The sequence below is a fragment of the Helicoverpa armigera genome, chromosome 11, assembly GCF_030705265.1.
Source record: "Helicoverpa armigera isolate CAAS_96S chromosome 11, ASM3070526v1, whole genome shotgun sequence".
Lineage (NCBI taxonomy): Eukaryota > Metazoa > Arthropoda > Insecta > Lepidoptera > Noctuidae > Helicoverpa > Helicoverpa armigera.
The window spans coordinates 3,935,665-3,953,639 of record NC_087130.1 but is presented as its reverse complement, the minus strand read 5'-3'; the positions used below and the strand labels follow the sequence as shown (position 1 = coordinate 3,953,639).

Below are 17,975 nucleotides of genomic sequence, written 5' to 3'. Positions count from 1 at the left end.
TTCAGTGTGCGATGACTCTTATCTATGTATATTTTATTTTAATAATATTTAAATATTTATTTATTTGTAGAGCGTTAAAAAGATTCGACACTACTTTTTCCAAATTTTATTTTCGTTTGGGTATTTCATAAAATTGGGGTGTAATTTCAATTTGGCTTTTAGGATCCTTAAATAACCGACTCCTACTGTAAATAGCGTATTAAAACGATTTATCGGTAATATCGAAATAATTAATTTAAGGGTGCGTCCACATCTGGTGACGGCTCGCGGACATCTCGCAATGGTTTTGAGCAAGGCTCGAACCAAAATGCCAGATGTGGATGCACTTTTAATGTTAATTTTCGTTCTGTGTGTTAACAAAAGTATGGTTTAGTTAGAATGTTACCAGGTTGTTTTTGTGACACACGTTTTTATCACGTCATCATCTATTTTGCACACTTTCATTAATATCTAAGGTCATAGTATACTGATAAATGATTATTAATAAGTAATATTCATTAAATAAAATTTATTTATTTCTTTCCTAGATAACGTCTGACTTTGATTCAGTAAGTTTGTTGCCTGTTTTGATTTTTTTGTAGTGAATGAAAAATTTTGTTTTTGAATTCGTTTTCGAAATGGTGTTTGAATGAGGTGCAAAGCATGGTTTTCTATAATATTAAATCATGTAAAGGTGGATGGCAACTCTTAGTGCAGCTTTTGTAATTTTGTCCAGCTATTGTTTTGCTTGAAACATGCCCGAAATACTTTAAGATACAAGCGGGCTGTTAAATTTTGTAGATTACAATTTAGAATGCTTGGATACGATGCTTATTTTTTTGTAAATTTTGAATATATCCCGACGACGGGTTGTCTAGGTAAGGAGGTCCTTATAGTTTTAGGTAGGTAATTTATAATCGTCTATTCCAAAATAATTTAGGTACCAAATTTTTTCTACTAATGTTTCAATAGCTAGTAAGATAACTTTTATTCCTTTTTTCGTTCCAATATGTAAATAATTGAATAATTAATTTAACCATAAAAAATAAAATTAACCTAGTCTGTCTAATAACTCAAAATTCTAACACAAATTGTTTTGGCTTTTAGTTTTGTAATTAAATTAGTCTTTGTGCTTATTGCAATGTTCTTGTTAAACATTTGTATAAAAATAATAATAACCAATAACCGTCAATCTTTCGTATGAGGTCTTACAATTTTTTTGGAATTCCTTAAGGTCATCAAAATGGCAAACAAAATAATTCATAAACTGTTCTGTTCAAATTTTATAACTAACAAGTAAATTTTTGTATTATTTATATTAAAGTATCGTTATATCTTTAAATTCACTTTTGAAAACAGCCCAACGGATATTGTAAGACCTCTAATTTTACTTTTTTTTTTAGTGTACCTAGTTTAAAGTTTTTTTATTATTTTTAACAGCTAGGAGAGTCAGAACCGCCGACGACACCTCCTGATATACCAGGTAAACAACTATAGTAGAATATAACCTTACCTCTACAAAACTAAAATCCTCTATAATATATATTTTTATTTTTTGTTTGGCATAATACGAAAAACTCTAACAGTTTCAAATTCAGAAGATACAAAAAACATGTGTTTAATTTATATTACAGACATATTTCCTGAAAAAGGAGTTAAGGGTGAAGTGGGGCAAAAAGGAGCAGTAGGACAAAAGGGTGAAGTAGGTCAAAAAGGGGAATTAGGCCAGAAGGGTGAAGTGGGACCAAAAGGCGAGGTTGGGCAAAAAGGGGAAGTCGGTCAAAAAGGGGAAATGGGTCAGAAAGGAGAGGTGGGGCAAAAAGGAGAGGTGGGCCAAAAGGGTATTGACGGTGAAAAGGGAATAGAAGGCTTGAGTGGCAAAGATGGGTTGCGTGGAGACATGGGTGAGGATGGAATACCGGGACTAAAAGGAGCTAAAGGTGACAAAGGTGAAATTGGACCTAAAGTGAGTATACATCCTTTTACTAGTAATTCTAGTCATAATCGATTACTTTGAATAAGATTATAGAGTTTTTTAATCAATTCATAACTGTAAGACCGACTTTCTCTTATTGTACGTTTAATTTTGCCACTTAAGAGTAAAAGTTTGTTTAAAGCGTATTTTGGTTTGTAATAGCAGGTATATATGTATATATTTTATTTACGACTTTTCGCAGGGCGATCTTGGACCGCGAGGACTACGTGGTTTGGAAGGCGCGTTTGGATTAAAAGGAGACAAAGGCGTAAGAATGAAATAAATTTACATTCCATTGTGTTACAACAGGCGTTCCTCGCTGTCTTGAAACTAACTTCATATATTTCATTAGGTATGCCAATGTTCTGAAGAAGTTGTATCAACTCTGCTTCTTAAAATGCCTGAAATGAAAGGCCCCGTTGGTGAAAGAGGCCCACCAGGTTACGATGGCAGAGCTGGCCCACCAGGTGAAACTGTAAGTACCAGTACCAGGTGAAACTGTAACTATATATGTTCCTTTACTTACAAAGAAAACAGCTTAATATGTTCTATTGCATGACAAAAATATAAAATAACAAAATACATGATAAAATAATCATTTAATGTTTGGGTAACAATAAAGATGTTTGATTTTGTATCAGGGTAAAATGGGACCTGAAGGCAAAAGGGGACCTGAGGGTCTAAAAGGCGATAGAGGAGAGAGGGGTGATGACGGACTACCAGGAAGCGATGGAGCCGTTGGGCAAAAAGGAGAACCAGGAAATGAAGGCATGAAAGGAGCTCCGGGTGAAAGGGGACCAAAAGGAGAGAGGGGACCACCGGGTGAAATTCGTATGGTGATTTTTAATTTTGTTTATATTTATCATCAACATAATAAAAACCAATTTATTCAATAATGTTCCTGCCCTCTAACGGTGTGCCAATCAAACAAGCAATTTAGATGTATTCTAAATTCATATTCTTGGACTAATATATTAACTAATGAGTAAATGTATAATATTATTATAATTCGTAGTGTAGTATTACCATACAAAAATCTCAGAAGTAACTTTGACAGGAAACAGAAGATGAGATAAAATCAAGAACCGTCATAATACCTGGAGAAAGGGGTGAAGTCGGGCCCATTGGACCACCTGGTGTTATAGGGCCAAAGGGTGATCGGGGTGAGGTTGGACCTAAAGGAGAAGTCGGTGAACGGGGACCAAAAGGTGATGAGGTAAGATTTAAAAAAATACACAAGAACTCACGTCCGCTATGTGTATAAAAACAATAAATCTTAAATGCTCCATGTATTTTTCTTGTTAGGGACACAGAGGAATTCAAGGTCCTAGAGGTGAAAAAGGAGATATTGGTGAAGCAGGTATAGATGGATTGCCAGGCAAATCTGGACAACATGGCCGACCAGGAAGAGATGGAGAAAAGGGTGAGTTCATAAACTAGAAACTTTTTAGAATGAACTGAACAAGTATTCTATTGTCTAAGTGTCATCAAAACATGAAATAAAGGACACCATGTCATAAATTTTGCGGATTTAATTTTTGTTTTAAATTAATACCTGGTTTCAGGCGAAAGAGGAGATAAAGGCGCGCCTGGTCTAGCCGGCCTACCAGCTTCGCTAACTGAAGTCCTAGATGCCAAGAGTAAGTACAAACACACAAATCTTCTCAAATATGAATAATTTTCTGCTTATTTAGACCTTTCCATTCTACAGACATACTAGATAACCTGAATAAATTTCAATATCAAACAAATTCTGATCACGTAAATGTAATAACGTAAGTAGATTGAATCCCTAAATTTTTTTGCTACTATCGGCTCTATTGGCTTTGATCCTGAGTCGGCGTTGTATTGTATTGGTTATGCTCATATTGCAGTCCTTTTTCATCTCTAGAAGAAATAAAGAGACAGGGTGAATGGACGTGTTTGGATTGAGATTTCAAATGTGAAGTGCACACAGTTGTGCGATTGGGATTTTTATGTAGCATTTTGTAAAATTGTTTGAAAGAAAAATAAGAAGGCCTAACTTTAAAATAGCTGACCCAATTTTGGTGAAAAATAACTAAAAACTACCACTATAAAATTGAATTTTAAATCACATATCGTCTTAAAAACCGCATTTAAGTCAGGGTGCCACAGAAATACATAACTGTCAACCTTGTCACAAAGGAGATCATTCAAGTCTCGAACATTTTGTACCCAAAAATGAAAGTGCCGGCCAGAAGAAAAAAATAGTAGATTCTTGTAGAGAATAATGCCCTGAACATTTTTTACTACTACAAGAATCGTCTACAATTAACCCCCAGGCTGCTATTTGACTTTGAAAATAGCAAAAAATCCCACAATATTTGGAGCATTATATTACGGCCCCCGAGAAGGTAGCCGCTGCCTTCAAAGGACTCCTGCCCAACCTGGGAAGTCATCAAATGACCCCCCTTCCGCTGTGGGGAAGTTGGATTCTTACTGGCTAAAACCCATCATGGGGAAACCAGGGCCGCGGTAATTCTTTCGAACAATCCCGCAGCCCCGATAGGCTTTGTCCCCGCTAAAAATATCGTAGGATTCTTGTCAAAGATGCCCTGACGATTTTTTACTTTTATAAGGAACGTCTTCGTTAACCCCCAGACTGCTATTTGAGTTTAAAGTGAATATAAAATCTATACTTGAGAAATGTTACGACAAATACGTCCACAGTATTTTTTTAACTAATTGAACGTCTACGATATGCCCTTTCCCACCTCCCTCCTGGTGCACACCGAGGAGACTTACTGATTTAAACCCATCATGTTCCTTCTGACCATGTAGCCAGGCCGCGGTAACTCTTTCGAATTTAATCGGAGCTAATCGGTGTAACAGGGGCCGTAATCGTAGACGTTCGGTCAGTTAACAAAAAAATAAAACCGACTCCCAAAAACACTGAAATGCAAAAAAAAAAAAAACTATTCTTAGGTGCATCGGCCTAGAAGTCGGTGGCGTATAAACTCAGGAACATCCATTAGACACTGTGTTTTTTTTGTAAAAAGTTTTTTATTTTTGGCTTTTCAGTGACAAGCATAGTTGTCACTATCCACATTTGTGGAAAGTTCTCATTAATACGAATAATATAAGCCCAAACACGAGGTAGTTTACATATTCAGTTGTCGAGTTCCCTCGACCTTTTCCGGTCTCCATCATCAGGTCAGCTCCAAACCTTCACTGTTGCATAGTGTTATCAGACGTACACCTCATTGTCAAGTTTTTAACCTATACACGTATATTTCGAAAGTTGCCCTCGATTTCTCAGGGTTTCCATCATCAGATCCTGACCTGGTGATTATGGGACTACCTGGAAGGTATACCCTATCAAAAAAAAAAAACAAAATTGCAAATCGGTTCAGGCGTCTTCGAGTAATCGGTGAACATACATAAAAAAAAGATCCCGACGAATTGAGAACCTCCTCCTTTTTGGGAAGTTGGTTAAAAAAAAATACTGTGGACGTTATTTGCCATAACATTCAAGTATAGATTTTTTATTCACGGTTCTCCCACTTTAAACTCAAACAGCAGCCTGGGGGTTAACCGAAGAGGTTCCTTATATTTGTAAAAAATCTTCAGGGCATCCTCGACAAGAATCGTACGATATTTTTGCGGGACAAAGCCTATCGGGGCTGCGGGATTGTTCGAAAGAATTAAACCGGCCCTGGTTTCCCCATGATGGGTTTTAGTCAGTAAGAGTCTGACTTCCCCACAGCGGGAGGGGGGTCGTTTGATGACTTCCCAGGTTGGGCAGGAGTCGTTTGAAGGCAGCCGCGGGCTTCACCAGTTTGGGGCCGTAATGTAATGCTCCAAACATTGTGGGATTTTTTTGTATTTTCAAAGTCAGATAGCAGCCGGGGGGTTAATTGTAGACGATTCTTGTAATAGTAAAAAATGTTCAGGGCATTATTCTCTACAAGAATCAAGTATTTTTTTACTCTGGCCGGCATTTTCAGTTTTGGGTACGAAATGAATGATCTCCTTTACTCATTTCGAGTTTGGTGCTAACGTACCTACATAGGTAAATCTACAAATTCGTCCTAACACTACCTATTTATATTATATGACTTATTTCAGACGCCGCCGTAGCTGAAAAACTGAGAGGCGACAAAGGAGACAGAGGTGAAAGAGGTGACAAGGTATTTCAATACCCTAATTGAAATCAGGAAAGCACGTAGCCTTCGGATTTTTAAACCAATCACCAAAATCAATCTATCCTATTACTTGAAATATTAACACTTTATGCATTGTGCAAATCTGTATTTTTGTTCTATTTATTGTGTAGGGTGAAAAGGGAGACAAAGGAGATACAGGTATACAAGGACCACCAGGGAAAGGCGGCAGAGATGGTCCACAAGGGATCAAAGGGGACGTTGGTCCTGAGGGAAAGACTGGACGCAAAGGAGACAGGGGTGAACCCGGCCCAGCTGGTCAAGTGCCTGCATCACAAATAGCATTATTGAAGGTATTTGACGTTATCTTTGTCTTGTTGGTATGAAATTAACTAAAGTCAAATAAAAACTTACCGTCTGTTGACCATTTTTCTGAAAATGGCAGATTATGACGTTGCTATAAGGTCCGTTTTGCAGACACATTTTTTTAGACAAGTGTTCAACCGGTGTTTACATTTTTGTAGTATAGCTGATATTATTTATCCGGTTTTAATCCGATCACCATTAATTAAACAATGCAGGGTTCGAAAGGTGATAGAGGTCATCCAGGAATAAGGGGTGCACAAGGACCAACAGGAAAAAAAGGACAACTGGGTGCGAGGGGCCCAACTGGCCCCAGAGGACCGAAAGGAGATCGCGGCCCTGCAGGCCCAGTGGTAAAAACTAATTTAATCATCCTTCTGTTCTAAAGTTTTCAATAGTGACATTTTGTAGACTAGACCAACTAAGTATATCTTATCATGAAGTTTTCTTGTAAGTAACCTTCTTGTTTATAATCTAAAATTTTGTTTTAGGGACCTATGGGACCATCGGGATATAATGGCACAATTGGTGAAAAGGGTGAAAAAGGAGAGAGCGCTCCAAAAATCGATTTGTACAAGGTTTGTTACTAACCAATATCTAAAAAATCATATATCAAGTTATACACCTATTTACGAAAATATTTTTTTACACAGTTAAAAGGTGACAAAGGAGATAGAGGTCTTCCAGGTGATCCTGGAAAGCAAGGACCAATTGGTCCTCAAGGGCCACCAGGCACGTGTATAGAAGCTTCGACTCATGCTTCGATAATGGGACCCCCTGGTCCTCCCGGGCCCCCAGGACCTCCTGGTTTATCTTTCCGAGGACCCAAAGGCGAACCTGGTGTTTCTTTTATAAATCCAGGTATAGATAATTTGAATATGTCTCGCTAATAAAATTAAAGTGTTTTTGTGTATCTGTGAGAAAATAACTGGTTATGTAAACTATTATGTTCGTAAATTGAAATATATGTTTTTACTTATATTTTAATTTTAGTTCCAGCTGATCCGGGAGATGATGACCACGGTTTTCCAGCCCAAACTGTTATTTACAGAACGAGACGAGCTTTGATCAAGGTAATTAATTTTTGCATAATCAAATATATGTTTAAAGAATCACAATTTTGCGGTTATTCGAAGATTGTCTTAGGCGATTATCACACGGTACCGCGCACCGCCACGGAGGGCGGTGACGCTCGAAGAAAAGAGCACCGCTCGAACGCGCGTTCAGGCGGTGTACGTATGTTAGGCATCAACGGATTTAATATAGGTCAATGCGACATGAGATCCGCTTCACCGCCTACGGCGGCGGTGCGCGGTGCCGTGTGTTAATCGCCTTACTGTAACTAATTATGATATCCCCGAAAAATGCGAATCACTCAGTTATGATATTTCAAACTGTGATTCCTTTATCAATCAGTAAATCGGTTCCATATTTGTAACTTTGTAATACGAGAATAAACATCAAACCAAGCTAACTCTAACAAAATAAGAAAACAGAAACTATTCAAAGCGAAATATTTCTATTCTTGAACAGTTCCATTAAGTTAAACAATAGGTAAATATATGTACATAATTGGTTTCCTTTTGCAGAGAACTGAAGAAACTGCAGTGGGCACGCTAGCATACGTTTTACAGGAAGAATTGTTATTGCTCAGGGTGGAAAATGGATGGAAACATATTATGGTAAATATCTTTATTGATCCTGAATTTGCAATGTTTTCTTGCTTCAACTTCTAGGTATACTTTTAGAGTATGTATGCAGAAAAGCTATCCTTTCATAAACGCAGAATATTGCTAAGAACTTGAATACGACGATACTATGTCGTAAAGGAAAACATTTTGAGGAAAACTTACTCAGACTGAACTCATGACCTGCATTGAGCAAACGTGGTGATTAACGCTGAATCCTTCTCTATGTGAAAGAATGCCTGTGCCCAGGAGTGGGACGGTAAAAAGACTAATGATGTTATATTATATCACCACTATTTATCAACAAATTGTTATAAACTAATGCTTTATTATTCATACTTTTCCAGATGTCATCATTTATGGACACGAGTTTACCATCACCGAACTTACAGTTAGACTCGCCCACCACTACGTACTTGCCGCCTCTTTCATCGGCCGGTACGCACGTACCACCTTCATCGTATCCCACTACCACTTACAAACCATTGCCATCACCCACAGCCCCGTACAGACTACCTCCAGAAAGTAAAATTCATAAGCCACCTCGAAAGAAGCATGTTAAGAAGTTTGTAAGTATCTATTTTTAGTTTTCAAAGTATATGTGCAAACGTTAGATTAAAGAAATAGGTGCAAACTGAATAGAATAATATTAAAGAGACTGATGCTCTTAGGCCCACTGCAAACTTTAAGTTGGTCGATATTTTGTTCGGGATCATAAATCGATATGATGATGAATGGTTGTTCGAACATCACGTATTAGACTCTAAATATTACTCTTCTTAAGACCGTATCTTTCATTGCCATATTTAACTTAATTTTTTTTCTTTAGATATGCATGCAAGCTGTTTTAAGAGTATATACGTCAATAAGCATTCCGTGTTTCAATTTCAGATTCGATTGGCGGCACTCAATGAGCCTTATTCAGGAAAGATATCCTATAATAAACGTAATAATAAAAAAGAGGGGCGGGAAGCTGCCGACCAGCTTTGTTATGAACAAGGAATCTTATTCAGTCATAATGCAACCTTCAGAGCATTCTTGGCTTCAAGGTAAGTAATGCAGAAGTTAAAAACACTGTATCGTAACTTCATTTACTTGCCACATCTCATCGTGCGTTCAATTTTGTCAGCCAATCCTGCACTAGTAATCATGGGTGAGAGAATTGAGAGAGTGGAACAGGCTTGCAATCTTGGGTTGATCATGGATCCCGAGCTGCGTTTTGAGTCTCATATTAGCAATGTCCTTCGTCATATTAGCAACTGTTTTTATAGGTTAAAGGTTTTATATGGAATAAGAAGATACCTGGCTATTCCCTTGCGCAAACAACTTGTAGACAGTCTTATTCTATCAAAGTTAAATTATTGTGATGTAGTATATGGACCATGCCTTCTTTCAAAAACTGTACATGTCATCCAGCGGATCCAAAATGCTTGTGCTCGTTTCTGTGTAAATATTCCTCGCAGAAGTCATGTAACACCATTCATTAACGAACTTAACTTGTTAAAAATGGCTGCTAGGAGGAGGCTACATTTGGCTAGTTTACTGTTCGGCACAATTAGAACGGAAAAACCGAATTATCTCTACAAAAAGCTAACATGGAAACATAACCAGCTAAAGCATGGTATTCGGTCCATTGTTTGTCCTCTTGTTGTTCCGATGCATCGTACTACAGCTTTCAGAGGGTCTTTCAAGTTTGCGGCCACACACTGTTGGAATGACCTCCCTCCACCATTGCGAGGCCTGAAAACAAAAGGCTCATTTAAATATCAACTAAAAAAAACACTATTATTAGAACAAATCAATCATAGCACATGAAAATTATTTCATACCTCATGGGTCATGGCATACTTGCTCTGGTTCAGGAATCTCCTTCAGTGTGGGCTGCTTTGAAATCCAATCTTCTATTGGAGTTAAGCTGTGTCTGGGCTTGATGTTCTTCCTCTGCTTCTCACCTTCTCAAATTATGAGAATTTCTCCAGGTTATAATTATTATATAATACTTCCAACCCACTTATACGAATATAATTTATATTAATTTCCAAATGTTGTTCATTGTTGATATTATACTATTTAATTGTTTTTTTTCTTCTTGTTGACTTTTTCACTTGCTGTCATCTGTCATTGTCAAAACCTATATTACTATGGTCAAACCCGTATTATATGTATTATCTGTGGTCAAATATTACACTGTCAATCTCCTCTTCCGAAAACACACTATGCATCCACCCACTACACAAGTTCACATTGTTCACATCACAACACAAATCACAATATTCATGCAAAGTTAAGTAGGTATTTTTTATTTATTTATTTTATACATTAGTTCCACCGGTTGACGTCATCGCGGTAGCACCGGCTATCGCTGAAAACCAGCGCTGGGACTCTATCTCGTTTCGGGTCGCAGCATTATGCTGAGCGAGGGCCGTATTGCGCGCTTTAGGACGCATATTTTCCCTTAAATTTGTGTTATGTTCTTTTTATCTTTTTATCCATATTATGCTCATTTTGTTAGGGGCATTTATGCGTCTTATATTTTGCGCAATTAAACTGATTTTCTTTCTTCTTCTTACATCTGTGATGGTCAAACAACAAACCTCTTCAAGCGTTCACAAAATAAATTTCAAAATAAAAATAGTCCACTTTTAATCATGTTCTTTTGAGTCTGAAATCGGGAATCCCTCTTAAACCAACTTGGTGATTGGTAATACCCTTTTTTCTGTGCATGAGACATGAAACAATAAGACAATAAGATCAAAACAAGCGATAATAAGTTTCTTAAATCTTCTATAGCCATTATAAAATACAGGCCAGGCCATATAAGTCATCGTAAAATTAACGTTAACTATTCTTCCACAGTGACCAAAACCTCAAAAGCTTAGTTAGCAAAGCGGATTGGAAAGTGCCAGTGGTTAACCTGAACGAATACCTACTGTTTAAATCTTGGGAGAGTATTTTCGACGGCAGTGGAGCAGAATTCGATAATCTATCAGCAATCTACAGCTTCAATTGGAAGAGTGTTTTAATAGATTCAAATTGGTATGTTTTATTATTTTACCTGTTTACTTATGTTGAGGGAGTGAAAATGAAATAAGCGTGTTAAAAATGGCGTGACGACCTGGACGCGTACAACCCTGATTGATGGGGACAATCAAAGGATCGAGAGATGTAACAGTAGGACAGTTAAAAAAAAGTTGTGTTGGCTTTAATGGAACCTGGTTTCATTGGTTGAGAACTCTTTGATCAACTCAGACTATTATAAACTCCTTTCTGGGATAATCATGTCACATGACTTCTTGTAGGGGTCTATTAAATATCTCATACAGAAACACTCCAATAAAATATTCTTGATTATTTCTGTTACTTTACTGTCTATAATACAGCGTAAATGTTTGTTTTCATGGCGTATATTATTTTAGGACTAAGTAAATACATCTTCCAACTTATCTTAAAATATTGTTCTCATATAACTGATCTTATATTATTGTTGTAATTTCAGGCCAAATAAAACGGTTTGGCATGGCAGCGTGAACAATGGTCAGGGGTCAGCGAACCTGACCAGAAATTGTAACAACTGGCACAGCGGGTCCAAATATTACTACGGGCACGCATCACATCTAAGCAATAGTAAAATACTTAACCAAGAAGTGTAAGTATATTAAATTTACTTACTAGTATTACAGGATATACCCAATGCAATAGCAGTAACTGGACTTAGATATAACTTATATGGCATGAACACTTTAAATTATTTGATACAATATAGGTAATATACCAACAAAACATTTTTTAAACATATATAACAAAATGTAACAAAACTATTGCGAATTCACTTAAATTGCACGAAATATTTCGTGAACCACACGCATTGTTCTGGTTACTGTATATGCGAGTAAATAATTTCATAGTCATTTCGAAGAAAGTGCTTAAGTACCCATGTCAAAAGTACCTTTTTTTCTGTAGTTATAACATAATATTCATTTGTTTCAGATATCCCTGTGATAGTAAATTTATAGTACTTTGTATAGAAGTAGAAGCGTATAGAGGTATATCATCAGGCACTCGACGAAGACGGAGGCTGTAAGTATAATAATTTGACAAATAAGTGACTTCATCATCATCATCATCATCATCAGCCTATAGCAGTCCACTGCTGGACATAGGCCTCTCCAAGTGCACGTCACGTCCAATAAGTGACTTAAAACTTACATATTAAAAACTTTTGCATCCATATATTTATATGCATCAATATGTTTACTTAATTATGTATTGCTTTTTCTTGCAGACGTCACCGACGCCGGCGGCATAGTTTATTGAATTGACAAAATTAGGAAGTCCTTTTAATTTTAAGTATGAAAACAATAATTCTTGTTAGATCACTTCGATTGGGTTGCAAAATTAATATCACCTTATTTATATTGTAGTTACAAATATCAGACCACCAATTACTTACAAAAAGTATTGTTTAAAAAATAATACTCAATTAAAATAAGATTTTAAATTTTTCTCTGTAATGTATTTTCACCGATTTGTAAATAGTAGATTTAGGTAGCACATCTTATTTCGAGAGCATTTTGAACAAAATTAAGCATTTAATTTCATGATATTGTAAGAAAACTTAGTATATAAGGAGCGAGTATTCTTATAATAAGAATGTTATTCTAATTGATTTATGAATTGGTCGTAGTTGCTAGACTCATTGAAATTTCATATAGTTGGGACTAAACATGATGTACCCATGTCCAGAGGAAAGATATGCAGGTTTTTAAAGTCCCATGAATATAAATGAAGAAATAAAGTGCTATTCATAGTCACCAGTTCAGTTACAGCCTTTTTATCGTCCCACTGCTGGGCACAGGCCTCCTCTCACACGGAGAAGGATTGAGCATTAATCACCACGCTTGCTCAATGCGGGTTGATGATTTCAGACTATATAGTCCAGGTTTCCTCAAGATGTTTTCCTTCACCTTTTATCAGCCATTGGTGTCTAAGATATACTTAGAAAGTACATACAAACTTAGAATAGTTGCATTGGTACTTGCCTGACCTGGATTCGAACCCGCGCCCTCACACTCGAGAGGTTGGTTAGTCACCAAAAATGTATCAATTATTTCCCACAAAATTAAATATTAGACTAATCTAATTTAGGCTTAGTAATTTGCCAAAAATATTTTGGATCAAATGAAAAAGAAATACGTAAAATTTTAGACTTTCGATAAAATAAGCAATTACTTTTCCAATTTTAGTCATTAGATATTATTTATGTTTAATTTTAATCTGTGCCATAATAATGTCGTCGTTATACAAGAAAATAATTAACAAAATAAAACTGTTAAAATTTTTAATTAGGTACTGTGGTTTCATTGATGTTCTAAACCCCTCTTTAGACTAATTAAATACCGTTATAAATAAATAAACTTTGTATAAAGCCGAGCTTAGAACATTCAAGCAGTACACCTAAAGTAGGTAAGTATTTTATATTTTTTCGTCTCAGAGGTGTTGCTTATCTTTGTTTCAGAAATGTGTAAACAAACAAATTGTACCAATTTTAACATTATAATACGCTTTCTATGATAAAAAGAAACCTCAAATGAATTGGAAAAAAGGAACCAAAAAGAACAGACAACGGCCGCCATTAGAACTTCCTTAAAACTGTTATTACAATAATCTCATTCCAAAATTAGGTCTCCAATCCCGTCGCCATTTCCACATTCATACCGATGCATTTCTAGAAGTGCCACAGAGCTCATTTGCAATAAGAGCGGTCGGAATGAGAGGCATAACGCGACTTGGCCGGAGTTACCTCGGCTGCATTTACCACAAGATTGCAATAACCTCCCGTCCCACTGAAAATTTGCTAGGTGCTCATTTTTAAAACGGACTTACAAATTTCTTCGATTGCACAAAGGTTCTTTTGTGTTTTGCTGGCTGTAGGCGTTTATACAAATCTTTGGGTTATGAGTTAGCGTTCTTCTTTTGTCTGTCGGTGATCGGTTTTTGTTTGGAGACTGTTGAATTTTTTTGAGGAACCGAGATTGCTGGATTGTGCCAAAATCACTCTGACACACTAATGTTATTTGTTGACGGACCACAAAAAGAGACTATTATCTGCTGAAATTGTTCTCATGTAAAACCTATCAACAATTTTCCCGTCTTTAAAAACAATACCTCTAGAGCCACTTACAATTACTACACCTAAGAAGCCAATACACATATTGCAAAGCCCATAGCCCCAAGAATTTCCTTCCCAACTATTCCCCAAACCCCTTTCTATTTTCAATGAAACTTTTGGCCCGAAACATTCGATTCTGCCACCTATCACGGCTCGTTAATGGATATACCGCCATGAAAACACAGACCAATCATACTGGAACCGCGTCGAGGTTATGCTACGATTGATATTGGTTCCAATTGCTATTTTTAGATCGGATACGAGATATACGAATGTTCGAAAACGGGGGTTTTGTTGCCAAAATGGTTGAACGCAGTTTCGTATTAATTTCGACCACCTGAAATGGATTGTGTAATTAGTTTCTTATGTGCCTATCAATTGTTTTTATTTAAACGAAAAGCTTTGGTGCTTTTTTTACTCCTGTTGGGTCCTACGTCGACCTGACAGACTCTCATCAAAGTTTTTTGAACTTAGGATATCATCGATATTTCATGTTTTGAAAAAACTATCTACTCCTCTTTCAATTGTATCTAAATACTTATAAAAATAAATTATTTACATAAAACTAAAAATAATCTTGTATGTGTATACAGATCAAAACTAATAAAGAGCATCAAAAAACTGCTCCTCATCGCTGACACCCGTTAATGTACCCAAAAGGCTGGCAGCATTGCCACGTCGGATGGTAATGCTCAATCTTTGTGTGAAATAAGACCTTTCTTTTTCAAACAAATAAAACTTAACCACACCTTCAGAAAATCGCAATTATACTAAGTAAACAGTTTACACGAACAAGCTCTCCACAGCATTAGTTTTAGACGTAAACTCGAAGCAACATTACAATGCAAGTCACTAACTAATGATAAAGCCAGTAAAAAATAACTGAACAGTTAATATGCTTCCTGAAGCTGAAAATCCACAGGTCGACTAGATTGCACTCCTTGAATTACTACTAGTTCTCTATTGTTCAGTTTTGTTAGATGCATATATTGTCTAAGTCTTAGAGTCTCTAAGCTAAGGAAGATTGTGAAGTCACAGGGAAATTGCTAGGCGAAGTAATACTTATCAGCTTTTTAAATGCCAGGTGCGGCTTCCAAAAAAAAGAAAACGCCTAGTCGTGGTGGCCTAGTGGTTAAAGAACAAACCTCTCGAGTATGAGGGCGCGGGTTCGATTCCAGGTCAGGCAAGTACCAATGCAACTTTTCTAAGTTTGTACGTACTTTCTAAGTCTATCTTAGACGCCAATGGCTGATAAAAGGTGAAGGAAAACATCTTGAGGAAACCTGGACTATATAGTCTGAAATCACCAACCCGCATTGAGCAAGCGTGGTGATTAATGCTCAATCCTTGTCCGTGTGAGAGGGGGCCTGTGCCCAGCAGTGGGACGATAAAAAGGCTGTAACATAAAAGTTTCTTCACTCAACAGACTTTTCCTAACATTTTATGAATATTTCACCAATAAAATCAGGCAGAATGACTTTAGCTAGCCTAGTAGGGGTTAGCGGTCCCAGATTTGGCCGTATTCCAACCACCAATCTCCTTAGCGCAATATCCCCAGTTCTCTATTATTGCAGTACAAAACATAAATATAAAGTTGCTAACTGTCTGCTCCTGTGATAATGTAAGGCTTGAAGTTCTGTTGGCACCCTTGCTCTGTTTCGCGTCTTGGATAGACAATTGGTAAGTGAATATTATTATTAATTTGCTGATGAAACTGCTCTTTTAAAACGCGTATTTATTTTACTATTATGTGGATGGATGGAGAGGCAGAGGTAGACCGAGGAAAAGATAGATTGATTGCCTGAAAGAGGACATGAAGCAGAAGGTAGTGGAAGTAAGTATGACGTCTGACAGAGAGGAACGGAAGAAAAAGACAGCCGACCCCATGTGATTTGGGAACAGGGCAGGAAGATGATGATGATTTTTTTTACTTTTAATTAGCGTCGAAGTGGTTGCATACTTGTTCTTATTTTTACTTTATTTATAGGTATTACTAGCACTGTGTCATTCGATTATCTAATGAAGTTAGATGATGAAAAGTATGTCAGTATATTATTCAGTTAATATTATACAGTATTTCCCTTAAAATGTAAATAAAACTCCTTTAAAACAACCACTTATTTATTCATACCAGTTACTTAAAACTGTTCCTAAACACAGCACGGAGAGCAGTTACTCTAATTAAACGCTAGATGCCGCTAAAAACTATTAGCAGCGATTAAAAACTTTTCAGCACTTTATTAACATCAAGTGTTGGTCGCAATATAAATTAATAATACAGCTCTCGAGTCGAGCCAAAAAGTTTTTTAATAACGCCACGCGATATAATTTGACATGCATTTCGTGTCTCATAATGGCATGAGAAGTGTTTTTAATCCTTACTGAGAATGTTTTGTAGGCATTTGAACACATTTAAATAAAAAATACTATTCCTGAAATAAATATCTGTAAAGTACATTTGTGTGTACTGAATATATTTTTTTCAAAGTGATTTCATAAAACATATCCTATGAAATATATACTATCCTACTTCTATCCTATTGCTTTCCTACCGATTTATTTATCTTGTACAAAGTAAAACAATTATATTAGCGATTGGAACACACATAAGCAAATAAAGCTGTCACCTGTTTCAACAAAAACAAAAGACAGTGTACCGTATTAAAATTTGATGTTTTCACAAAGCTTTTTAGATTCGTCGTACTTGCATAGAGAAGTAGTGGTTCCCATGCACTTGAAAGTAAGGACCCGATCAGTTATTTTAATAAAAGCAGATCTTGGCTGAATGCCAGGTGAACTTTCGGACAAAAAAGTAGGATGTTTTTGACTGCCCTCTTGGCAGTATTTATTGGTTTTTGAGATCCTGCCCACTGGCCACGGGTGGTAATAATTTACGTTCATCTCTTTTGGCAGATAAGAAAATTGATTTCAAAATTAATTTTATACTAATATTTACTCTCTTCTCGTTGCATCGAGACCAAACTATATAAAACCAAAACGTGAAATGTGGAATAATTATTAAAAAGTATCTTCCCACTTATTTCGTCAAAAATAATTCTACTTATATCCATTTACAAGTTTGTTGATATGAAATTAAATTACTATATAAGTCTTTTAAATCTCTATTTATAACGACATATGTAGGTATTTTGTTTTTCTACCTAACTTTGTACAAATAAAATACTTGAACGCTTCATAATATCAATCTAATAAAATTCTAAAGTAAAACGCCCAACAATATCAAGTTACTAAAAGCCGAAAAGGTGTTTAAGGCGTCAGATCTAACCTAAATTTGAGCTCATTCAGAGCAGGGTGGTACTCAAAACATTGGAAACTACAATCGCCTGGAGTTTAAATTATAAACAAGTTTGAAATGCTCCCTACTGTTACGTACTTTGAGCTAAAATTGTGCTGGACTGGGTTTAATCACAGCACACTAGGTATATAGGTTTTGAATCGTTTAAGTTTTGCTACAGGAGCTATTTAAGTAAAATTGTATATGGTACGGTAAAAAGTAAAGAGATTGTAGAATGGCAGACGACATCCTCTAGCTATGCTCAAGTATCAATGGATTTTAGTCCAGTCCAGTTCAGATAAAAACCTGAAATTGGTATTCATTTATTTATCTAAATAATATAATCACTGTTTTCTTGAAATATTTTATTTCTATTTGTACA

The 17,975-nt window shown here is 36.2% G+C and overlaps 1 protein-coding gene across 4 annotated transcripts in view; it reads left to right on the top strand.

The window, feature by feature from the left end:
* LOC110371997 (collagen alpha-2(I) chain) overlaps positions 1-13,475 on the top strand; it is a 103,520-nt gene extending 90,045 nt beyond the window's left edge. For 2 of the 4 annotated variants that reach the window (XM_064036856.1, XM_064036853.1), the window contains 21 exons: positions 1,420-1,462; positions 1,614-1,945; positions 2,157-2,222; positions 2,307-2,429; positions 2,596-2,790; positions 3,012-3,170; positions 3,260-3,377; positions 3,520-3,594; positions 6,044-6,105; positions 6,252-6,431; positions 6,660-6,794; positions 6,933-7,019; positions 7,095-7,302; positions 7,435-7,514; positions 8,031-8,123; positions 8,477-8,698; positions 9,021-9,178; positions 10,986-11,165; positions 11,626-11,775; positions 12,117-12,206; positions 12,412-13,475. In XM_064036856.1, the coding sequence (XP_063892926.1) occupies positions 1,420-1,462; positions 1,614-1,945; positions 2,157-2,222; positions 2,307-2,429; positions 2,596-2,790; positions 3,012-3,170; positions 3,260-3,377; positions 3,520-3,594; positions 6,044-6,105; positions 6,252-6,431; positions 6,660-6,794; positions 6,933-7,019; positions 7,095-7,302; positions 7,435-7,514; positions 8,031-8,123; positions 8,477-8,698; positions 9,021-9,178; positions 10,986-11,165; positions 11,626-11,775; positions 12,117-12,206; positions 12,412-12,448 (2,793 nt within the window). In that variant the 3' untranslated portion in view covers positions 12,449-13,475. Of the gene's footprint in view, positions 1-527; positions 549-1,419; positions 1,463-1,613; positions 1,946-2,156; positions 2,223-2,306; positions 2,430-2,595; positions 2,791-3,011; positions 3,171-3,259; positions 3,378-3,519; positions 3,595-6,043; positions 6,106-6,251; positions 6,432-6,659; positions 6,795-6,932; positions 7,020-7,094; positions 7,303-7,434; positions 7,515-8,030; positions 8,124-8,476; positions 8,699-9,020; positions 9,179-10,985; positions 11,166-11,625; positions 11,776-12,116; positions 12,207-12,411 lie in introns of all 4 variants that reach the window. The other 2 variants (XM_064036854.1, XM_064036855.1) reach the window with 2 other exon arrangements.
* Positions 13,476-17,975: the final 4,500 nt, after the last annotated feature.